Source organism: Phragmites australis, chromosome 1, assembly GCF_958298935.1.
Source record: "Phragmites australis chromosome 1, lpPhrAust1.1, whole genome shotgun sequence".
NCBI classification, from domain to species: Eukaryota; Viridiplantae; Streptophyta; class Magnoliopsida; order Poales; family Poaceae; genus Phragmites; species Phragmites australis.
The window spans coordinates 46,768,522-46,794,053 of NC_084921.1; the positions used below are offsets into that span (position 1 = coordinate 46,768,522).

The window sequence follows — 25,532 nt, forward strand, 5'->3', positions numbered from 1 at the left end:
ACAAACTCTCACTTTGGGTTTGGTTGGGAACTCTTGAGCACTGAGATACGACAATTAGCTCACGTTGCATCCCTCTTAATAGTGTGGCATACCTATACTCAAATTCAAAGATAAAACTCGTTTGAACCACTTTGAGCATTTGAAAACTTTCAAGTACCGCTTCTTTTCTTTCAAATCTTGAGGGTTGCTAACTTCCATAAAATCTTCACTCCATCTCTTCTTGATTCTTCATATGATTTATGTGAATCATCCATAGCTTCCCATAGCCTCGCACGGTCCATCGGCGCAAAGCCTTCACTCGCTTTTCACCACCGCCTTGGTCCTTCGGCGCCAAGCCATTTGCTTGCCCTTCACCACGGATGGTCCATCGCAGCCGAGTCTTGCTTGCCCTTCACCGTTTTGCCATAGAAAACCATTTTGTATTCGACATCTTCAGAGAATTCACTTTTTCATATATGGAGTCCACTTTTGTTCTTCACTCTTGGCATATGTGATTTCAATTCAACTTATGCCTTCATATGGATCCTAACCCCAACTCACTCTCAAGCACAAAGCACATGGGTTAGTCCATAAAACCTAAATGACAACATTTATACCTTAAGTTACTTGGTCTCCACAAGTAACTTATTAGCCTTCATGCATATTGTCAATCTTCATATAGAACCTAACCCCACTCATTCTTAAACACATAGCCCACGGGTTAGTCTATAAAACTCTATTGACAGGTCATACCTTTAGTTACTTGATCTCCACAAGTAACTTAGCCTTCAAGCTTATTGCTAATTTTATTGAGCTTCTTCTTCTTCTTCTTATGAGCATCACTAAAAGCTCATTCATCTTGATGTACTTTCAATCTTCCCATTCACCTAGAGTTCATGCATGTCTCTTCTCCATGCATCACCTATTGAACAACCTACTAACAATCTCAACAACATTATTAGTCCATATGTATTGTCATTAATTACCAAAATCACACATAGGGGCTAGATGCACTTTCAATCTCCCCATTTTGGTAATTGATGACAATCTCACTAGATAATTATATTTGATAAAAATTAAAGTTCTAAGTATACATATAGTCCGAAGATGAATGTATACAAAGAACAAGTTTTGGAAATACCAAATATCACAAAGATATTTGAGATTGCCAAAACTAATTTTACTAGCATCAAACACCACAAAGGTTTTGATGTTAGTAAAAAACCAACATATGTATATAGTAAACTCCCCCACAATCTATGCATGCGTGAATGAATTTTGAATATCATTGCATATATTGTCTATCTCAAATTTTGGACGGAGTTTTCTTTATACATATCAAGCAAGCATGACAAAGTATGTATGAAGATGAATATGCTCATGCAAAGCAAACCTTTCAAATGCAATCATTCAAATTCTCCCCTAATTGACATCTTCCCCATATAAGCAAATTATCCTCCATAAGCAAAGTCCTCTTACAAAATATAACATCTAGTCCAAATTCTCCCCCAATTGATATCAATGCCAAAATGGAATCATCGAAACAAATTCTCCCCCAATTTACATCAAATTGGTAAGAATTAAGTAGGACTTGCTAAAAGAGAAATCTTTCTCCAAAACACCATTAGCCCTATCCCACAAGAGGGAATCATTGAAAGCTAGTGAAAAACCATGTATAGTGTAAACTCCTCATGATATGTGTATTTTTCATAGTTTGAGTTAAACCAAATACACTTATCTAATTACGAGCTATGTGAGGAGAACAAGCTATATAATAGGTCAAAGGGGTTCAAAGAGATGCCAAAAGAGATTTCAAAAGGAAGTATCAATTAATACTTCAAAAGATATCAATTAGATACCTACAAAAGATACCAATTGAAAAAGATACCAATTAAAATTCCAAAGGATATCAATTGAATACCTATAAGAGATATCAATTGAAAATTCAAAGCATACCAATTGAAACAATTGAAAGAGATACCAATTCTAATTGAAACTAATTCAATTAAAGGCAAAACAAGCATGAGTCCGAAATAAATATCTAAAGCACAAGTGCAATGGATTATGCTCAAAGTTGAACATAGCAAAATTGTTGACAATATAACGAATTTCTCGTTTATCACAAAGTGTCAACATCACATGAGCATATATGTCCAAAAGAGCAATTTAAAGCGGACTACAAACCTCAAGCAAAAGATTTTGCAATTTTCATCAATATTGCATATAGGAGCAACTCAAGCATTTGATATGAAATCTTTTGCATATTTGGGATTGGATAATCATAAACATGACTATAGAGTTTCCACAAAAATATGCTACTTCAAATTGCTCATATTTGCAATAAAGAGGTTTTAAGCACTTGCAAGAAAAACATATTTTTGCAAGACATTTTCATGATATGATGCAATCTACATAAGATTGAATCTTTGAAATTAAATGCATAAATCAAAAACAATTACTTGGAATGATATTGAATTGCTCACTTTGATATAGTCCTTCGCTTGATTCCAATTGAAATTGAAGGAGATGGTCTTCTTTGTAGATACCAATTGAAAGATAAAGACCTTCTTCATGAAAAATCCAATTGAAAGGACAGAATCATCTTCATGAATTTCAATTGAAATGAGCTTCTACTTGAAAGGACCTTCATTATGATTAATTCAAGCATCCGATGCATCTTCATTGTACCTAAACTCATTCAAGTACAATTTGATTCCCAAACTCATTGGGTCCGAAGAGGTTAGTGAACTCATCACAAAGAGCACGCTCTCTCATAGATATGTGCATATTGATATGACATGGAGATGATAATAATTGAAGTTCATACCAATAGATAGAAACTAATTGAAAATATATACCACATGAAGGTATATACCAGTTGGAGTCAAATGAAAGCTTTATGCACATTTTAGATAATAAAAGCATTTGAGAGAGACTTACTCTAAATGTAGGATCAAAGAAAGCAAACATGCTATAGATATTAATATTTAAGTCAAACAAGCATGCTTGTCACTTTCAAGATCCGATGAAGATATAATTTGGACAAAAATAGCATATGAAACTTGAAAATGCCAAATGAAAGACAAATATCAAAAGGTTATCCAAATTACCATTGTTCTTGATCACATATCTCTTCATCATCAATATACACTCATGTATTCTAGTGTTACAATCTTGATCAATCTTTATGCACTTTCAATTTTCCTTTGATTATGCAAGCAAACAACCAATGAGACCATATAATTGTACTTGCATTCTTGTCTCTTTTGCCCCTTTTAATCTTTGCTCGTCATTTCTTTACTTTTGCATACTTCATATGACATGAGCTTGACTTTGTCATTTGCAAGTAAAAACATATTCAAGCTCAACAAACTTATTAGTCATTTAATTGTTTTGTCATTCAACCACCAAAACCCAAGGTCTAGATGCACTTTCACTCACAAGTGCACAAAGGCTCAAAAAAATACAGTGTCACAGGAACATAAAGCTAGATAAGCTAAACAGAAGAATTATTAGCGCATTTAAGTTCACATAGCTAAATCATGTTAAAAGTGACCACCACATAATCTTCAACTCGTGCTGAGAAAATACAAGCATTAAGAACTAGCTAACTTCAATCTCAAACTAGGTAAACAAGGATTAATAATAATAGGCTTTGCAAACGCTCGTATATGAAACCAAGACTTAGTTAGATCAAATGACTAATAGATGTAACATTGAGGCACATTTCTTTGTTTTTCTTTTTATCCTCAAGTTGCCTCTTATCTAAGCGAAGTATCACATGACTCGTTACAGTAAATACCTCGAGACTTCGAGACAACCGTATTGGATTATATTTTAACACAAGAAACTTGATTTCTCAAAATTATTCTAATTTGCATACACTATCTTTTCATATGATCAAGTCAAGTAGTGTCGTTGTGACACAAGGAACACATGTTTCCTCAAGGTTCTATCACGAGCTAAATATTTGACAAAGATAGAAAATATAATACAATATTCTCCAATACACTATCTTGAACCAAGAAGCTTCGAACAAGATATTTATCAAACTAGCCTTAACACAAGCATTGACTAAATCAAAGCAATTACAAATATGGTGATAAAAAATGTAGTATTTAATAGTCTACATGATTCATAAAATTACTAAATTTTATCTTTATGATAGCTAACTTGCTTGAAATATTTCATGTCAAAGTATCAAAATAAGCCTAAGATTAAAAGCTTGCTTCGCACAACTACTCAAATTAGTCCAAATTCTAGACTAGCAAAAGAAAATTCTAAAGGCATACAGGTCAAGCTCAACTACCATGATTATCTTACATGATGCTATGCAATACAAGTGCAACAAAAGTAAGATAGAGTATATACAATGATAACTCCCTCTCACACAATGCTATGGGGATGACGCGCTCCGACCTCTCCCCTCAAATAGGAAAATCTTGTTGCATCTAGAGGCTTGGTGAAAATATCGACAAGCTAGTGTTAGGTATCAATGTATCTCAAGTCAATATCTCCCTTCTTATTATGGTCTCTCAGGAAGTGGAATCTCATGTCTATGTGTTTGGTTCTGGAGTGTTAGACTAGGTTATTAGCAAAGCTGATAGCACTGGTGCAGTCATACAAAAGTGGCACACTCTTGAAATCTAACCTAAAATTACTCAAGGTAGCAACCAGCCACAAAATCTAAGAACAACAGTTAGCGACAGCAACATATTCAGCTTCAGTAGTTGACTACACAACACTACACTGTTTGGGAGAAGACCAACAAACAAGAGAGGTACCTAAAAATTGGTAAGTATCTGAGATACTCTTCCTGTCAATTCTACAATCAGCAAAATCCGCATCCAAAAAACCACAAAGAGAGAGAAGAAGATGCAGAAAACTAAAGACCATACTCAAGGGTGTGTTTGAGATACCTTAATATGCACTTCACCGCATAGTGGTGAGATGTCCTTGGTGACGCTTGGAAGCGGGCATACAAGCGGACGACGAAGTGGATGTAGGGTCTTGTCACAGTCAAGTACAGAAGGGAGCTAATCATACTCATGTACTCCCATTGGTCCACCTCCTCACCATCTTCATTCGAATCAAGTACGATCGAGGTAGCCATCGGTGTCACCATAGGCTTTGCATCACCCATGTCGAACTTCTTTAGAAAATCCTTGGTGTACTTCGTCTGGTGGACGAACATACCTTGCTTGCATTATTTGATTTGCAATCCAAGAAAGAAGTTGAGCTCGCCCATCATCAACATCTCAAATTCACTGCTCATAGTTTCTGCTAGCATCGACGAGCGTAAAGTAGCCAAACAACGCCTCTTCCTCACCTGCAAAACATGTAATGCAGTTGAGTACGAAGGTACTCGCAAAACTTAATACATATAGGATACATATAAATAACCTAACTCCAAAGATTATGCATTGGGCCATTAGCAAGGAAAAATGTCACAAGGTTGATTAAAACATATCGCTCACAACCTAGACACATATGTGTGAGCATCTAAACAGAACCAACATACCCGCTCTGGAGCCCACGGGAGAGGGTAAATGTGTCAACCTTTCCCAATAAGCTACAACCGTTTGATCATACGCTGAGAGGTGCGGGGGTCATCCAGAACTACTCCCGAAGCGAACTGGATACCCTTACAAGCCCGCCCGCTCACACCATCGACTCGTACGCCAAAAGGCCACAGCTAAAAAGGTATTCAGCTTATCGTTCTTATATGTCACATGTAGTAAGCACGAAAAGTGCTAAAGTCAATTGCACTAACGGACGGTGCTTAACCGATGCAAAGCAGTTTATGGTGATTGGCTCCTCTCCCGGACTACCCTGAGGAACTCCTTCGGAGCAGAAGACACTCCTAATACAGCTCACATCTCGTCTCATCCTCACATCTCATCTAACCATCGACATCATAATTAATATTCATGAACAATAAGTAAGCCCTAAGCTCGCAAACAATGGTTTCACCATCGCTCGACTTCTACTGAGGACCTATGTATTGCTAAGTATTTTGAATAATTTTTAAGTTAAACATCAACAATGTTATCAAGGCTACAAGGATATAGATCATCAAATAACAAAGTTAGGACAATGCATCACATAGATTCTACCCATAGAAGCCCGACATCGACTCATTGAATATGTAAACTTACATAGAGCATATTTTATCAATTTTAGACTCCACAATTCAAATCAAAATGGTGCAATATCCTTAGATACTTGACTTGCTACTCTAGAGTTTGTCTGATACTTTTCGCTCAACACTCGTAAAACTCTAGAAGGTTGGCATCACCTTCACTCGCTTAGATATCATTCATCGAGCTAAACTCAAATACCCCTTGGATTGTATGGCTAGGTTCACCGCGTCCATCTCGTCCACGTACTCATCTGGGATATCGATGACAGCGGGGGCCGCGGCCTTCGGAGACGACCCCGCGGTTAGGGGGCAGCGAGCGGAAGCGACACAAGTGGAAGGGAGGAAACAGGAACCGCGTGGGACGGAAATGGAGGTGGAGGCACTGTAAATGGGCGCAGCAGCGGCGACACGGAGGAGGAGTGAGCAGGCGGGCGGTGGCACCATCGCAATGGCCGCGTCTATTCGCCGGTGGAGCTAGCCGTGCACTTGTGTTTGTGTGTCAGCTGCCTGGGGGTTTTAGGGAGGCGAAAGGGGAGTTGTTTTCAGGATAAGAGAAGCAGGGATTGGGTTACCGGGTTTCGGGTTGTCCAGCCCAGTTCGGATCCGCACCCACTGGGGTTAGCTGGATCGGTACAGAAGCATGGTCAGATGCAAGAGTCCCAAAACCCAAATCCCAATTGCAAATAAAAAATCATCGTTCAAACTGTCACTCTGTCAGCACTATGCCGCATTTTTTTTAAAAGAAACATTTTGCCAAGTTTTTTAGACCAAGATCAATTTAAAAAATTACACATAACTCTGTACAAGTCACTTTAAGTTGCAAATATCTCTCTACAATAATATAGTTACATTTACTCTCCTACACGTCTAAGCTGTTGTAAAATTCCCCCACAGTGATCTCAATTGAGGCCATATTAAAATATTTGCCATAATGTGACCTCAAATGCTCACTTAGGTTGATAGCATATATAGTAAATGATAACGAAGGGTTTAACTGTATGTTACGGTCCACTAAGATTCTCCTTTAGTCTGATTTGTGAAGGAAACTATAATAACATATTTGATTCATTAGACTTTAGTGCACTATTAGATCATTCCCGTGCCCTAACTTTCCACGCCGGTAGTCTACCTAAAGCACTCTAGATTACATCACAACAAATATTTTATCATGTCATCCAGTTAGAACCCTGAGAGAGAATTTTGCTATGAGACTAGACCTGTAGGGGTACACATAACTATTTTACTTTAGAGAAGATTTTTGCAACTTCAAATGACTTAGAAGGGTATTTGCAATTTTTCAAAAAATATTAGCTAGTTAACGACAACAAACTGTGCTGAACAAAAATGTCTACTCCACTTCTTAAACAGTGGCATTCTTAGGCCTCAAATTACGATGTGCCGAAAATTAAAACACACACACATTTCTGGTTCCTTGCATTGGTATTTGATGATACTATGATACTGACCATCGTAAGCAAATTACAGTGTTCCACATTTCAGGTCAGTAATAATAATGGGAGTCACTGGAAAAGTGGTGTTCCGTCGAGGGACATAACATTTTTGCCCCCAAAAATGGATTTCACACAAATTGTTGGCGCACGATTAATCAATCTAATTCTGAATTCCTGGTGTTAACTAACAAACAGGGTCGGACACCGTTTCCGTGGCCGATGAACTATGTGATCCACGAGGCCTTATTATTGTACTCCTCTATTAGGAAAACTTAGAACTGGAATTGCATCTCCTTTGTGTATTCGAGCTCCTCAAGGTTTGCCGCCATGGCCTTGTTCATCGGAGGAGGGCCACATCTCAGGATCTGAAATAAGCAAACTCATATCTCCGTAAGCCTCCAGGTTGGATGCATGAATACAGAAAAGAGTATACCGGAAGCAATCACATGATTGTGAACCAGAAAAAGGGGGAAAAAACAGCTAAGACTCGAGATTTACCTGAATGTCCTCAGCAGGCGCTGGACAATGAGCTTTAATCATTTCCTTTGACACAAACCCAACACCACCGTTCCAGATTTCAGGAGGCTGCACATGTAGAAACAGAATGAGATTCTATCACAAATGTCTCTGGAAATAATGCCTAAGTAGTACTCTGCAAGTCAGAATTCTCAGTATAACTCTGTGCATTGGGATTCATAAGGGGAGTTATTTTGTAGTGGCCAAGAATCAAAATTGTAAAGGAAGTACGTTTGAATACGATATATCCAACCAAAATATTTTTTTTAACCCCTGCAATCTTATACTTTTTAATAGTCCAGCAATCTTTGAAACTAATTTATTTGACCATCTTTATGTATGTTTAGCTCTGCCATGCAATTATCTGTGCTGTTCGACAATCCAGCCCTTGTTTTAGTCATAACAGAAATTCTGCAGTCATTTCTAAAAATTCCCAAGATAATGGAGACTCTGGAATAGTGAATCCCTCTGTTTTGCAATAAGCTTTTGATGTGTACCTAGTACCTACTCAAGAAATTCAGAATGTTGTACACTAATCTCTTTAAAAATCAAAAAGCAAATTATGTAAACCTGATTCAAGACATAGTAGATCTTAAAGCGATCAGGATAGGTTTTTGCCATGTTGTCCAGCTCTTCCTGCATGAATTGGATAGAAACTATTGAATTCAGCATGACAGCACATCGTAAAGAGCATGTGCAATCAATCTGACAGATTAAAGAAAAGAATGCATAATAACAACATAACAAAAATCATTATCCCAAATTGAACAATGGGTTGTCTTATATAACATTAACAGGCAATGTAAGTCCATTTTCAAGTATATGTTGTTCTCAAGGATTAATGACAATAAGTCCATTTTCAAGTATATGTTGTTCCGAAGGATTAATGACAATATATCATTATAGATCGGCTATGGAAGCTTAAACATATTGTCGAAGAAAATTCTCAGAAAGCTGTGTGATAACTGTTAAGATTCAGATCCTGAATCCCTGTGTGTGACTCTTAGCTATTTTGTGCAGAATAATTTACAAAGGTTCTATAATAACATAAAGAAGTAAACACATCAGATGTTTATGCTGAAGAATATCCTAAGCATAGCAGAAAGAGAAACAAGTATAATTGAATATTTGAATGCCACCAGTCCTCAACTTCTCAACAGCAACTAAATTAAATGTATACATAGAACAGTAAACATGTCTCAAAACAGCTAACTTAAATCAGGAACAGCATAGAAAGCACAGTTTGATGGAATACTTATGGTCATCAGTCAACAACAAATACCATATCTTAAAAGTTTTGTTTGACTATACTGTCTCAAAAATTGAAAACCACCACAAAGTGATTCTACCTTCAGAAGAATGTCTTCGTATGTGACATTAGCGTAGATTAAATGAACCTTTGTGCTGTCGTTAGGGTTCTCAAGAATTGCTCTTGCAACCTGTGAGAACAGAGAAAAGAACATGGATCAGTACAATAGGAAGTGATTTGTAGCATTATCAATCGCAATACAGAATTCAAGAAATGTTCTGCTAGGTGCGTACTTGGTACATTGGAGTGATGCCTGATCCACCAGCCAGCATTCCAAATGCCCTCACTTGGCCAACTTGGTACTTGAAACGACCCTAAATAAGAGAAGGTGTTAAACTGTTAGCCTCCTAATTGAAGCCAATTGTGCATGACAGAAAATGTGGGGCTCCTCGTAGGCTGGCTAAATCAGAAGCTAATAACATGATAATCACCTTAGGTCCCTTCACGGACAAATAATCACCAACTTTCATCTCACGGAAATGATGGGACATTCTTCCTTGAGGATACATCTGCATTACGGAAAGAAATGAAGAACTCATGTCTCATGATTAGACGCATGCTTGCAAAGCACAAAAAGCAACTGACCATGGTTGTCCAATAGTGTGTCCACACAATAGAAAGCATCCGAACAAAGAAAATCAATATGAATATTAACCTTTATAACAAGCTCAAAATATCCGATATCAGAGTCCAATGTAGTAGGGGTATAAGGCTTGATAACTTCTTCGCCAGTAGCATCTTGTCCTCTGCATTGACACAAGGGAACACAGAGGTGGTTAAAAAACAATGCCCTATAAAAGCAGAATTTGAGGACAAAAAGACAGAATCGAAACCTGCAGCTGATATGTTGGCCGATTGGAAGGCCCAATACAGAAGTTGGAGTTGGAAGAGCAAATTTGAACTTGGCCACGTTATGACTTATTTGCTTCTTTTCAACAAGTTTGAACTCCTTGAAGTTCTCAGGATGCAAGCAGACTGAGGGGAAATAACAGCACAATTATCAAATTGAACTTCAATTACAGAAAGCACGCTAAAACACAAATAACTTTTTGGTGATAAACAAAATATGTAATGGATGCTAGGATGAATTACCGAGTCCTGCAAAACTAATACTTACAGGTAATTCAAAAGCATTACTAACAATGGAATGACAACAATATTGCAGAGCATCAGATTCTCAGTCATTAAATCATATCGGTACTAAAATGTCAATAAGAAAAGCAGGCATTTCCCACTAGGCGGGTAAAACAGATCAATTTGTTTAGATCCTGTAGTTAGGGCTGTTAGGCAACAGTTTTTCATAGGTGCTTTTCTCACATAACATGCTAAGATAATAGTTAACAAAACAAAATAGGGAAATTCAGCTGAAAGCTCCAACTCGGCCATTGAGAAATGGAACAGTCAGCCAAAACAAACGCAGTATCCAGTGACGGAGGAGCTCTCACCAACACGTGAAAACAAGTAAAAACTACCAAGAATTTATATCGAAATACTTCCAAGCAGAATAGCTAATCGTTTGACGGTCTACTCCAAGCAGAACTAAAACTTCAATTCAATGGTTCATTTTTATCGAAATAAATTCCACTTTTTTCGTTACAACAAATAGATTGGAGGCTGCAAATGGTAACTCTGCAGATCGAGTGTAACTGTCCCACTAATGATTACTTAATTAGATCAAGAGGAAAACATCACATCAACTCAGGAATGATTCACAGTAAGGCGCACAGAAACCGATGCTCTAGTCACCTCCTTACTCACATAAGAACTAGCACACTAGAGCTGCCAAGACTAACGTAAAATGGAAAGGCACAGAACTCGTCGGCAACCAGATCTTACACGAATCAGAGGCATCTCGCGTACGCACGCTTACACTAAACACGTGCGGATGTTTACATGTGCATACCCTTGGGCTTCTTGGATCGGAGGAGGAAGGCGCCGGCCGCGGCGACCGCGACGACGGCGACAGCGACGGCCACCGTGGTCTCGAAGCTCTGCCCCTGCAGGAAATCCATGGCTGCGGCCTCCCCCCTCGCGACCACGCCTGGGGAATCAGTGGGCGGGTTTGGTTGGGCGCTTGCGATGGTGCGCGGGGTTCGGTGGGGGGATTTTAGAGGTGGCGAGGGGGGTAGGTGGCTGCGGGAGGGAAGACGGGAAAGTGGCTGGCGGCGGAGATCGCGATGTTTTCGTATTTCCTGTTTTGCCCTCGTCAAAAACTTAGAACACAATGTTTGTACTGAATTTTGAAACGAAATTGACGGCACTGCTAGGAAGATATTCCTCTCGTCATAAATATATATTGTTTTAGAACAAAATTAGCCAAATTTTTAAAAAATTTAACTAATAATAGTTTTTAAATATTTAGTTTGAAAATTTTAAAATCATACGTGTAGTTTTATTTTAAAAAATAATTTTATAATATCATAAATTCAATAGATTTTATAAATATAGTCTAGTATAAAATACTGGTTAAAGCTAGTAGACGAGACAAATAAAAAAACGTGTATTTATAACCAAAAGAGTATTGCATTATACGGATAACTTTTACTGTAGTAGCCGTGTACCACTCACCTAAAACTTTGCCTATGTGCATCCTCTTGAAAAAATGAAAAAAAATGAATGAGCGTGCGGAGAAGCATCCTCGGCTCTTCGTTAAGAGATGAGATTATCAAACTTGGGTGTGCTAGGCGAGACCTCTGCTATGAAACCATACCATTTGCACCCGCAAGAGTTTCTCCAGTGCGAGACTCTAATTGCAAATCTCACACGAGGTCACAAAATCGTAAGTTGAAATACGAACCACCCCATTTCGCAGCTTATAGCCTTACACCGAATGATATTCCTACCAAGTGCGATGTGCAATAGTCTGTTGGGTAGGAAATATAGGCTGTTTCTTGATCTACTTATCGATCGCACGCCACCAGAACGTATTCTATACACTAAATACAATCTGCGGTAGGAGGGTAGATTCGTTCGGACGGGCCAATCACTGGTTCACTGTCAAGTCTGAAGCCTTGTATCGGTCATTACATGTGCCCTGACTCTGCGGTAGGTGACATGAGTCAGTTGTTTAACTTCGCTTTCCCTTTCCCGTGGTCGGAACACGGATCACCGGCGGCGGGTTAGTGGTATGCAGCACGGTCCTGGGCCCGAGGGGAAAAAAATTATATACGGTGCTGCAAACTCCTTCTGCAGTGCAGCACTGTCTTGATAATTACTACATGTCCTAAGGTAGATCTTATTTAAATAAAAAAATTATTTTAGATGTTTATTATTTAACATATACGATTAGTGTCGAAGGGATCTCGTCTAATATTTTGAGATCCATATAAAGAATAGCTAATTGCCATCCAGACAGTGGTAGAGTAGCTCCAACATGATTAACATCTCACTCGCCATCGTTAAAACCGAGCGGATGAAAAAACACCGCTCCAACGAACTGGCTATAGCTCTCGCTATCCCAATAGCGCTCACTATCTATCCGCCTCGCCCATCAAGTGTAGCGATGGTTCTAGGATCGCTATATGCACTGATCTACTTGGATTGCATTTTTAAAAAAAAAAATCATATAATTTGAGGTACAGTTCCTCATCTAGACGGACACTTTATGCAAATTAAAACAGTGATCTTTTGTTACTTAAAAATCATAATTTTTTTACATGTTTCATAATACATATGCAACTTATTTTAATTGAATTCACCTAACAAGACTGTGTATAATTTAAACTAAAATTATCTAAGAAATGTTACTTTTATAACTTATAACAATTGTTAGGACTTCAAATAAATTTTTAAAAATTTGGAAAATTTTTCTAGTACTCTTCTTATGTGATGTACTAATTTCTAAAATTATTTTCAGCACTAGATTATATGGTGAAAATATGAGTTTCTTTGTAATGCTTTATTTATACGTATTTTTATCATTTTATGTGATATTATTTTTTTAATTCAAACATATACAAAATTCATCCAAATGTCCATAAAGGCTTATGAAATGCATGTGAGTACGAAGCTGTACAGTTTTAAAACTGCATATATTGCCATATTATATTAAAACTACAGATATTACCATACAATATTAAAATTACATACATTACCACACAATATTATAGCATAAATTTAATTCCTAAAAATCAGAAAAAAAAATCATGAATATTCATCTAAACTAATGTACTAATTTATAGCCGTTTAAAAAAAACTAACCATTATGAATAAAATATAGATAAAATGGATATGCAGAGTGTGATTTGTTAGTCTGCTGGAGTGTGCAGAAATATAAAAAGAGAATATTTTAGAGTAGATGCCAAATAAAAATATAAATGATGAAATTTAATTGGTCTGCTAAAAATGCTCCTTACAAGAGAAAAGCTTCTTCCGACCTCAGCATATGTGGAGCAGCAAGTGGCAGCAGTAGCAGCCAGGCAGGCCAGGCCATTCATCGCCTTCTGCCATCTTTGCTCGTCGACTACGGGTGGCCGAATCGCCTCCTCACCAGGTGTACAGTAGTAGCATATAGCCAGTAGCCGGTACAGGAGTAGTAGGGTAGTACTCAGCCGTGACACTAGTAGACTGGTACTATCGAGCAACTGAAATTGAATAACGAACAAGGGGCCCTGAAACAAACATGTTCTTTGGGCCTGGAAAGGAAGGCCCATTACCTTGTCTGGACCGTGAATTAGGCCCTCTCAAATATCATCTCGCACTTTTTGACTGAAGTCTGAACTACCCTAACGTTGCATGAGATTCTGAATAACTACTACAGTACAGTACAGTTCAGTTCAGTTCAATTAAGCCCGAGGAAACTGTATTGTCTTTCGCCAGTGGGTACGAAAATTTGGTGAGCAAGTCAAATAGCATTGGATAATCATAAGTTCCCTTAGAAGTTTATGGTACACGCTGGCTAACTATTTTATTGTTTATTAGTAACATTTTCCAGGTGTATTTATGCAATGGTTACAGATTTTAGCCAGAAACATGAAGATAACAGGTACAATGGCATCTACAACTCACAGAGGCCCAAGGGGAATACCTAAAAGCAATTCGTTGAGCAAGTACGGGTGATCCTTGCAAAACAAATTTGGGGTTCCACAAGCCTGGAAGATGAAAAATTAATAATTTCAGAAGTGATCTCTGGTCCGACAAGTTTCTGCTCAATAATTTCGCATCGTTATATATGTAAAGGAAAATTAAAAAAAATCCTATAATGTTGGGCCGAAGCAAATCCAGTTTATTGACACATCAGTGAATGACTGCTCGAGTACTACTTGTTGAGAAAAGTATGAAATTTTAATGTTTATTTCTGGACCAGCTAGCCCATCTGGATTGTAGTAGCCCAATCTATGCGGTGGCATATATGTGACCAGGACTTGGCTTAGCAAGGGTTTACGGTGGGAAATAGATAGAGGACAGAGAAGAGAGGAGACGGTGGCGGCTGTTGGGTGACGACAGCGGTGTAATCGCATCCCCGATCCCTTCGGGGCTCATGGGATGCTAGAGGGTGTTGTTGTGCATATATGTAGCCCGGCTCTCCCTTCTCTTAGTTGCAGATTTGGATATACTCTCTATTCTCTTGGCTTTATCACTTGTTCTCTCTTTTAGTGCTTGGAATTGCCTCACGTGCTGGAGCTGAGTGGAGCTCGATCTTTGGTTGGTGGTTCTCAGCAGCAAGAGATTGCGTGACGAAGCCCTTGTGTTGGTGCTTGTCAGTGTTGTGTGTGCCGAGGCTCACCCACACGCGTCGACGCGGTGCGGTGAGGTATTGATCTCTGTCTCCCTCTTGCCGGCAGACATTGGCAGATGATTGGATTTTTGGGACAACGACAACTGAATCGTGCCTTACCTCGATTGAGTTAGCCTTTAACTGAATTGCATTGTGAGTATTTCGGTTTACTTCTCCTTTACATCTCTACTTTCTGGATGGCTTGAGATGTAACATGCTCTGTGATGACTATCTACACTGGGGTTGGGCTAGATGTCTAAGTACAATAGGTGTCGATCTGTTTATTCTCTGTTGTTGAATCGGCACAGTTAGTTCTGAACTTTGTGGTGTATTCCTCTTTGTTTAGTCCCTGTGTTAACTATTAGTGTTCTGTTCATTGCTCTTTAGACTTAATTCCTAGACAAGGAGCTATTGTAATTGTTGATTCAATTTATTTTATTGAATTATGAAAGAACATGCTATCCATAGGCATTGCTCTAGTGTATTGCTGTTTGGTTAGTGATTTGTTCCTCTAAGAGCAACCTTCTACCTTTTAGTTTTCGTGTACAGTAGCTTGTCCATGAAGAAAGTTCAATTTTAGAGAACACTTTTCAGTCTTGCATCTAGTTGTGATCTTAGTTTCTAGCCCAGCTTATGATATGTCAAATGGACAATTATGGAGCATAATATCAATAGTCCTGGGGCCAATTGTTGAATTTCATCTGAGAGCACTGTTTATTATATCATTTAGAAGATGTTCAGTTCTTTATCCTGCTTAATAGGAGGTATTTTTGCTTTTGTATTGTTGGCACTTTCATGTATGTTCATGAAGTTAAATGTACTATTTTGTTTCTCAATTTTTATACACGAGATGAAATCCTTGTGTTTCGCGGATTCGAAATACACTCCGCTTCGTATGCTTGAATTGCTGTATATTGTAATTGTATCTGTATCGCGGGCGTGCCAGTATACTGTCGTATACGAAAGAACAGGAGACAACTGTAATTGAAACACATAACTTTATTCATTCATTACCGAAATCATAAAGTACAGTTTCATATGATTACGATGTCATTCCCTAGTACAAACACACGCGCTATCTGACTAAACTTCCTGCGATTGTGTCCTGGTTCCCGTGGCTTCGTGAAGCCTCCGGTTAATTACATCTGCAGCGCCGAACTGCAGAATACCTCCGATTAAGCTGCACTGCTGGTCGTCGTGTAAAGGTCATCTCCGAGTCTGCAAGGCTATAGTCACACACATCACAGATAAAACAAAGTGAGCGTTAGACAATAAAAGTAGAAGACGGGACAAACAGTCTGGCATGAGCTTTATGGACTGTTTATACATCCCGGGTCATCATCGGCCACACAGGCCTCAGACATGGCAGCCCCTCATCATCGGCCGTAGCCTCAGGCATTACAAAAGAATAGAGGGAAAGAGAGTCTAGCTTACACGGCAGATCACCAGCTACAACCTCGCGGGAGCCTGGTGAACTGCGGTGTTTCTAAACTCCTATCTACGACCTCTAACCTCATCCCATAGCAAACTGAACCACAAAGGCTAAACCCCATAAAGGCAGTGACGCTGCATAAGCAAAAGGGTAACAAGCCGTAGTAGATATCATAGCCTCAACCATCCTAGAATGACACTACCGACAATAGAGAAGTAGGGCCGACAATAGGGGCAACCACTACAGGGAAGCCAGGCCATCCCACCAGTTTCATCAACCAGCATAGATGAGCAACAAGCAATAGAAAGATATAAGCGGCCAACACACTGAGTTATCACTGCTGACAGGAAACAAAATAGCTACGTGGGTGTATCAAGCCGTGACCAACATCAGAGAGGCAGCCTCATCCCAATGGCAACAAAGGCCTGAACAAATACAACTCAACAGAGTGCAAATATCTCAACAGCAAAGACATAGGACCAGCCGCAGGACAGAGCCTTGCTCGCATATGCGGCAACCAATATATGTACGCGATCTTCACAGACATCATCAGAGGGCACCCGTCAATTGCCTCTCATCTACCCCAAACTACAGCAGAAGCACATATGTACGATGGCGCTCAGACCCCCAACCAGTGGAACTCGCAACCCGATGGCTTTCTGACTCCCAACCGGCAACAAGGACGCCTCAACCATCATAGCATGAGATTCACCATCAATCAATAATCCCAAAGAGAACAGCCAACAACTCTTGACGACAGCAATGCAGAACCGACCATAGCCCCAAGTACATCAATGCCATCACGGCACCACGGTCAGACAGAACAAAACACCCATCACCTAGATGGTCGCGGCACGAAGCCAGCCGGCTTTCACCATAGAACAAAGAACAGCCGGTCAAGACAAACTACAGCATGGCACATATCCACCTCCATGGCCATGGCACAAGTGCCAGCCGAGACCAGAGATCAAAACCCCATCGACTTGACAGCAACAACGCACCTATGCGCCAGAGCACCTGCATCACCTCACAACAGCGAGCACCGAGGAGCACGCATGTTGCAGCTCATCATCTCCTCACAATCACGGCACGGAGCCGGCCGGAGCACATCATCTCCTCACGGTCACGGCACGGAGCCGGCCGGAGCACATCATCTCCTCACGGTCACGGCACGGAGCCGGCCGGAGCACATAATCTCCTCACGGCGGCGAACATCGAGAAACACACACGCGCCAGAACACAAAGACCACCTGCTTGTCGCACGGACATGGCGCGAAACACCAGTCGGCTCCAACCACAGAACACAAGAACAGCCGGACCAAATCAACACCTCTACGCCACGGGCGCAGCAACAAATGCCGGCCGGGCACCACAACGAACCACCGCCGGTCAACACAGTACAGCCAACCAAGACACGGCAACATCACAGCACCACCATCTCCACCGCCGGTCAAAACACGGCACAAACTCCGCCATCGCCACCGCCGGCCAAAACACGGCACAAAACTCCACCATCGTCGAACCACAAAGCAAAATGATGGGTTCAATTACAAACACCTCGGCAAAATCACAACCCAAAGCACCTGTGCGCACGGCACGGCACGGAGGCCGGCCGGCCTAGCCTGTAGCATAGATGGAGGGAGGGGGAAGATAGATCATCGCCAAGACCCACCAGCACAGGCGATGAGAGCCATGGCGCTCCGGCGAACAGGACGGCGATGGCAAAGCGATGGCTAGAAGCGGCAATCTCTTTCTCTCTTCTCTCTATCTCTCTCTTTCTCGCAGATCCGGCCCCCCTCCACCGGGGCACCCTCTCCCGGCCTTTATAGCGGCGGCGGGGCTCCCGTCCGGCCGGGGAAATCGGATTGAGTTTGTTGGTGAAAGGATAAGGAGGGGAGGAGAGGATAAGCACGGGGTGGCGCGGGGCGCACTGGCCCAGGGAGCAGAGGAGGGGGAAAGGAGAGAGGGGCGGACGCAGCTCGGGCGGCCGAGCTCAGTTACAGCGGCGGCCCGGCTTGGGCGACGCAGCCGAGGCGCGTGAGCGCTCGGGTGTGAGGGCCCGGGGGTAGAGAGAGGGGAGATGGGAGAGGAGAGAGGGCGCGGTTCGAGCGGCGCGGGCGCAGCCAAGCCAACGAGCGCGAGAGAGGCGGCGCGCATGCCAGGGAGAGAGGCGGCGCGAGGGAGGGGGGAGGAAGAGTAACAGGGGCGGCCGGGCGTCCTAGGGCGAGAGGATCGGATGGGATAAGGAGGAGGTGGTCCGGGCCGGCTCGGTCCGGGAGAAAGGAAAGAGAGCGGGCCGGCCCAAAAGGAGAGAGGCCGGCCGGGCCACTCTCTTTCTCTCTCTCTCTTTTTTATTTTTCTTTTGTATATGTGAATGAATACGGGGTTAGCAAATCTATGCGACAAAATACCGTCATACACCTTGCTCACATTATGGCAATATTTGCAACAATCCAGAAATCCAACTGCTTCTATGATGGCTAGTCCTAGCTCCTCTGCCCTACCACAGCCGTCCTCGGATGCGATTAAGCCTGAAAGCTTTGATGGGATCGGCTTTAAGCGTTAGCAAACCCGGACGAGACTATGGTTGATGGAGCTCAGACTTGTCTAGGTCCTAAACGAAGAGCCGCCCACCCCTTCAGGGGAAGACGTGCAGAACGAGGTTGAAAGAACGCGTCTCGACGCATTAAGGGCCCGTTGGGAGAAGGCTAATGCTTTAGCCCTAGCACGCCTCTTGGCCATCCTATCGAACAGGCTCTTCGACGTCTACTTAGGGTTCGGGGAAGCACGAAATGTATGCACGAAGCTAAATGACAAGTATGCTGATAGCGACAACGACAAAAAGTCTTTCATGGTGGCAAGCTATTTGAACTTTCGTATGGGAGATAGCAGATCAGTTGTGGAACAAATCCATGAGTTGCAGCTGATCGTGCGAGACTTCGGCCAGTACGGCTGTGTTCTCCCTGAGAATTTTCAGGTTAATGCCATTCTGACCAAGCCGTCTACTTCTTGGCGTGACTTTGTTACTGCACGTCGACACTTAAAGAAGTGATTGACTTTTAATGAGCCCATTGCTGCTATAAATATCGAGAAGTCTAAGACAGGCTATGGTGGGGTGAAGGCGCCCGCTCAAGCTAACCTTGTCGAGCATAAGAACCAGTCTGGGAGGAATGTGAAGAAAGAGAAGACCAAGCATGGATTTTCGGGACTGAAGGCTAAGGCTAATGCTATGAAGAAGAAGCCCGAGATTGTCTGCTACATTTGCAGCAGGTTGGATCACAAGGACAACAGATGTCGCGATCATAAGGGAAAGGGCCAACACCTGAGCAGTAGAAGGCAGCCAAAGCCCAAGTGCATGTGGCAGTTACAACAGCCGATGATATTGACAAAGGCGACTCCACTAGTGGGTATGTATCTGAGGTCTTTATGGCAAATTCAGCAAGTTGGTGTATTGATACATGTGCTACAAGGCATATTTATGCTGACCAGACGTGTTTTACTTCTCTCCAGGGTGCAGATGGTGAATCCGTTCTAATGGGGAACGGGGTTTCGGCAGCAGTACGCGGAGTAGGATAAGTGAGCCTGAAGCTGACTTCTGACAAGACTCTTATCCTTAAGGACGTATTGTTTGTGCCCGTCATGATCCATAATCTACTCAACGGGTCAATGTTGTGCCGGTAAGGAATAAAGTTAGTTTTCGAGTCAAATAAAGTAGTGTTGACCAAGTGTGAGTTGTTTATAGGAAAAGGCTATGATTGCAGAGACATGTTCTACATTTCTATTCTTTATAGTTCTACAAATATCTTCTATTCTTCATATTCTAATAAGAACACTAATATTTGACATTCACGGCTTTGTCATGTTAATAATGAAAACAATTATACGTTTGGGTAAGATGTATCTTATTTCCTCATATAATTATGACAAGAGCCATAAGTGCGAGGTATGTGTGCAAGCTAAGTAGCCCCGTAACCCGTTTCATTCGGCCATGGGGAGAAGCACACACTTCGCCACTTGAGCTGATCCATTCTGACCTGTATGAGATGAATGATATTTTAATTAAGGGTGATAAAAGATACTTCTTTACTCTTATAGATGATGCTACTAAGTTTTGCTATATCTACTTGCTTAGAATAAAATATGAAACGTTAGACTACATTAAGATCTATAAGGCCGAGGTGAAAAACCAGCTGGGGAAGACAATAAAGCGACTGAGGTCTGACAGAGGTGAGAAATATATTCCCAAAGATTTCTCCGAATTCTATGAAGAAAATAACATAATTCATGAGTTTACGCCACCATACTCACCACAGGCCAACGAAGTAGTCGAGAGAAAGAACTAAACGATTTGTGACTTGGTTAACACCTTGTTACAAAGTTCTAGTATGACTAACTCATCAGGAGCAAGATATCAATAGTCATGGGGCCAATTGTTGAATTTCATCTGAGAGCACTATTTATTATATCATTAAGAAGATGTTCAGTTCCTCATCCTGTTTAATGGAAGGTGTTTTTGCTTCTATACTACATACACTTTTATGTATGTTCATGTTACGTGTAAATGTACTACTTTGTTTCTTAATATTTTATACGCGGGGTGAAATCTTTGCTCACATTATGACAATATTTACAACACTACTGACGAATTCATAACCATGGAGGACCAAAAGCATACCTGATAGCTCATTAATTCGCACAAGTCAGGATCATCATGATCAGAATTACCATTTTTTCCTGCAAAGAAGCTCGAGCGGGAACTGAGAATAGGATGTCTCTTCTCATCTGCACAATGTGAAAGAGCACGGACAGCAAACTTTGGAACTGAAAGCAATACCGTACTGAAACCCAATATATTAGACTTCAAAAAGATTGTGGCGCCGGCAACAGCAGCAGTTCTCTATCAGTAAAATGCAAAGAAATTCAAGCAAGGGAGTTTTATCAGTAATGCTAATCAGGTTACAAGCATTTTGACTAGAATAACTTCAGTTACAGCTGAAAAAATATGCAAGATGATCCAGGTAGACAAAAAAAGGAACCCAAAAAATGATTACCTGTAGACGTTTGCATCACTTTTACTAGAAGATTACATGGTACAATATTGGCACATCAGAGTTCTTTTCATAGGGTGCAGAAGACAAGGAAGTGCCGTGCCCTAGCAGTTTGTTCATAAGACTGAAGTCAGTATTCATGAACACTCAATGGGAGTGAAAGCCAGATAAATATGACATGTCAATAGTCCTGTTTATGAAACTGACAAGACTAAAATTATGATTAGGATGGGAAAACAAGAAGTAAAGAAATGTACAGTTACATGTATATAGTCCACAAAAAAAAGAAGTCGTTTGCAAAGGTCTGCTACTCTGTTTATGGAACTGGAGCAACTAGACTAAAAGTATATTTTAGACTGGGAAGTAGCTATCCATGATCCAAGTTCCAAAGGATCAAATGAGGAAAATACGGTTGAAAAGCAGATAAGCCAAAAAAATGAAAGGGCACTCAAAACTCAAAAGGTGCGTACTCTCACCGAAAACACCCGGAACATAGCAAAAGTACATGGAATTTACATAAATATGACTCATGGTAAATATACAGAAAAAGAAGGTACTGTTAGATTGTTATATTACATGAGGCAATAGAATGGAATGGTAAAATGGGCGCAATATGTTACAGAATCACTGCCGAAGAAACAAAGAATGAACCATGTAAAATTAACGGGACAAAAGGGGAGACAAATAACTAAAAGAATGTGGTTTTCCTTAAGGTGTTAAGGGAGATTATGAAATATGACTGGTACAACCCCGTCATGAGGATCGCACCACTATAACTGGTTGATATGGCACAAGCATGTCACAGGAGAGATAAAGGAGATCATCTGGAACAGAAATGCAAGAGTTTGGTTGTCCTAATCATAATCAAGATAAAGTGAGTCAGCCTATTGCGTAAGAAAAGAAACTAACTATGGCACATGTACTAACATTTGGAATTGCAACTATTTAGGCGTGAGTAGGGGAGAAAAAAACACTGTCAGGACTCTTCAGGGATAAATCATATTGTACTCATGTACACACTCAACATTTCTATGTGAATTTATAGAAAGTTGGTTCAATTTGTAATCAATGAATATCAAATGTAAAGGTTTCTTTTCAGGGAGATATTTATTTCAAATTTCAGTTTGGTGATTGATTTTCCTATTTCCACTGAAATAGTAGCATAGTAGGAACCAATCTATAGTCGCATTTCAGAGAATTCATATTAAAACTTCGTAGAGTGTATTGGATTGCCAATTTAGGAGCCAGTGGATAACGCATATTCTACCGCACTCACAGTAGGAAAGTCCTGAAGCTTCAAGAACTTTGCAATCTCAACTGTAATACTGGACCTCAACACCAATGAAATTGAGTTGTCAACCTGCCATCAAGGAGCTAAAACTTCACCTCAAGAAGTCACTGAATCAACAACGAAAAATATTCATGTAAGACATAACTATGAACTAAACCCAGCAGAATCAAGAAACTTACCGTCCAATAATTATAGACTGAAATTAACCAAAAGAGAAACCAGCGATCCAATGAGATAGTGTCTATGTTATGATTAATTACCAAGAATCGCACAAAAAATTAGAGAATGAACAAGTAAATAGCATATATTTATGTCCGAAATCCCCAGTGGATCATAATACAAGGAGTATGTCTATAATCTATCTGTGATATAACTAGTTGTATCATCCATTTATTTCCTCTCCCTATACTTATTACTAAGGGCGTAAATTATATATTTTTCTAGCTACTTATTAGGAAGGAACAGCAGTGGACTAGTAACTAGTAACCATCTGATCCTTCTCCCATTTCACTTCTTGATCCGGCGCACCTTCTTGGCGCCCCAGACCTCTATGCGGCTCTTGGGGCAGCCGCATGGCGCGCGGAAAATGAGGACGGTGCGGCCGTTGGGCGGCGCCATCTTGCGGAGCTCGGCCTCCAGCTCCCGGTGCTCGTCCCCGAGCTCCACGGGGCGCGCCCCCGCCGCCGCGAGTAGCGCCGATCGCGCCGCGGGCAAGGGGCGGCCGCGAACGCACTCCTCCGTCTCGAGCTGGATGTCGAACTCCACGGCCTTCTTCAGGCCCCTACACCTCGGCTTCCCGCACTTGCGCGCGTGGTGGCCCAGCAGCTCCCACGCGACGATCGCCGCGGCCACGGCGACCGCGGCCCCGAAGAAGGCGGCGGCCGAGAGGCACGACGCGGCGGGGTGGAGCAACGTGCCCATTTCGAGGAGCAGCAGCTTCACGTACGGGATGACGAGAAAGCCGAGCGCGGCGAGGACGGCGAGGAGCACGAGCGCGTCGACCGCGGCCATCGGGGAGTTGTCGCAGAGGGAGCCGGTGGTGGGCCTGGGCGAGGAAACCCGCTTGGATCGGGAGCAGGCGGAGGCAGAGCTGTCCGCCGCCCTGCGGTGGTGCTCGAACGCGCGGAGGAACTCGATGAGGCTGCGGCACTCGGCCATCGCAAGGGTCCGGAACGGAAACGGCTCGGGGCCGAGTAATTCGCCACCAATTCCGGTGCGAGTTCGGGAGGGAGGGAAGGAAGGAGGCGCGAGCGCTGTGCCCGGTGGGGGGCGCCGGGATCTGTGGGGAACTGGTGGGGGGATTTGCCGATCGGATCGTGGGGTTGGGGACTCGGCACCGCGCCGTGCGTTTTCGCTCGCGTGCGGACGGGTGGTTCTGGGGGGCGCTGGCTCGGTCGGCGCCTCGTTCCGTCGCGTACTGCGCGGGTCCCCCCGCCGCCCCCGGGGCGCGACGCACTCACGCACCCTGTGGCGTGATGCCAAGGCCGTGGAAGGAAGGAAGGGAGCGAGCCGGCGGCGGGTGAGGTGGGCACGTCCGGCTGACGTGTGGGAGCGGTGACTGAAGCAGAGGCGCCACCCACAGGCCACAGGTGACACGACACGACGAGGCACAGGCACAATCGCTGTGAATAAATGAACGGCGCCGTGTCAGAAATGTCAACCCCGCTGAGCACGTCACGGCAACCGGATGCGTCATGGCGACGTGCTGCTGCTGCTAATTGTCCGGCTCCACTTGGTTGAAAAAAAAAATGGTTCGGCTCCAGTCGTACTCCACCCTTTTTTTGTGCACCGAGGTTTCCGTCTTCCTGCGCACCGATTACAGGAAAAGGCGTCGTAGTACACGTCCCTGCCAGGAAGAATTTGAGCCATTAAGAATGGCTAGCGACTTTCGGCTCTTTCTTTTCTTTTGCCCTGTGTGGTGTCGTCCTGCTGTGGCATTTCCATTTTTCAGCTTTCGATGAAACCTTTCCGTGTTGCTTTGGCGCGTTCTCCCATCTGACAAGCAATTAGCCGGCTAGACGTCGATGCAATGCTAACTTGAACTTGAGGCATTATCTCGGTGACACTCCACGATCACGTGCCTCATCGATCGAAATGAGGAAATGGAAGATACCAGACCCAGTACTCGTAGACGTGAAGTCAACGGACGCGTGATCTGGCATGCGGAAGCATGGCCAAGCAGATTGATTAGTGGAGCCACCACCTGGCGACCGCATGCCATCTCAAACAAAGAAAGTTTTTCCACGACTTCACATGGGACGTGCTTGTACGCTAAAGACAATCAAGCCTGGTAAATATTGGGCGTTTGGACCCCTTTGATTGTCACTTAGGGATGTCACAAACTAATAATCCATCGGCAAACAATGATTCTGGACAACATCTCGGATCTCCGGCGATCACGCGAGCGCATGTATGGTTCCAAAATGGAGTTGGAACTTTGGGAGACGTGGTCTCTGAACTCGAAACCTATCGTTTGTATATTATCTGCGCTGGAGTTCGTGGTGAAACCGACTCCTGAAGAATCAGTCAGAAAAGGGTTAATAGATTAGCATAACCTGCCGTCAAGATTGTTAGTGAAGTTGACGAACCCTACACGGGCTATCACCTGAGAGCGACAAAAAGAAAATGAAGCTTGTCCTTCACAAAAG

At 42.2% G+C, this 25,532-nt stretch overlaps 2 protein-coding genes across 2 annotated transcripts; both read right to left on the minus strand.

The window, feature by feature from the left end:
* Positions 1 to 7,528: 7,528 nt before the first annotated feature.
* LOC133923054 (NADH--cytochrome b5 reductase 1-like) lies at positions 7,529 to 11,525 on the minus strand. The gene is made up of 9 exons (XM_062368515.1): positions 11,301 to 11,525; positions 10,231 to 10,372; positions 10,053 to 10,143; positions 9,829 to 9,906; positions 9,631 to 9,711; positions 9,438 to 9,527; positions 8,659 to 8,724; positions 8,071 to 8,157; positions 7,529 to 7,937 (listed from the first exon to the last, which is right to left on the minus strand). Exons 1-9 carry the CDS (start codon positions 11,407 to 11,409, stop codon positions 7,845 to 7,847), a joined length of 837 nt encoding a protein of 278 aa, XP_062224499.1. The 5' UTR covers positions 11,410 to 11,525; the 3' UTR covers positions 7,529 to 7,844.
* An 11,645-nt stretch (positions 11,526 to 23,170) lies between these two features.
* LOC133923063 (uncharacterized protein At5g19025-like) lies at positions 23,171 to 24,472 on the minus strand. Its single transcript, XM_062368520.1, has one exon. The coding sequence runs from the start codon at positions 24,040 to 24,042 to the stop codon at positions 23,392 to 23,394; it is 651 nt and encodes a 216-aa protein (XP_062224504.1). The 5' UTR covers positions 24,043 to 24,472; the 3' UTR covers positions 23,171 to 23,391.
* Positions 24,473 to 25,532: the final 1,060 nt, after the last annotated feature.

Excerpts from the sequence above, each read along its gene's own strand:
- LOC133923063 (XM_062368520.1), bottom strand. The coding sequence starts at position 24,042 with ATGGCCGAGTGCCGCAGCCTCATCGAGTTCCTCCGCGCGTTCGAGCAC.
- LOC133923054 (XM_062368515.1), bottom strand. The coding sequence starts at position 11,409 with ATGGATTTCCTGCAGGGGCAGAGCTTCGAGACCACGGTGGCCGTCGCT. Across the intron at positions 10,373-11,300 it reads CCGATCCAAGAAGCCCAAGG|TCTGCTTGCATCCTGAGAAC; the intron begins GTATGCACATGT and ends ATTTCCCCTCAG. Across the intron at positions 9,907-10,052 it reads ATTTTGAGCTTGTTATAAAG|ATGTATCCTCAAGGAAGAAT; the intron begins GTTAATATTCAT and ends TCCGTAATGCAG.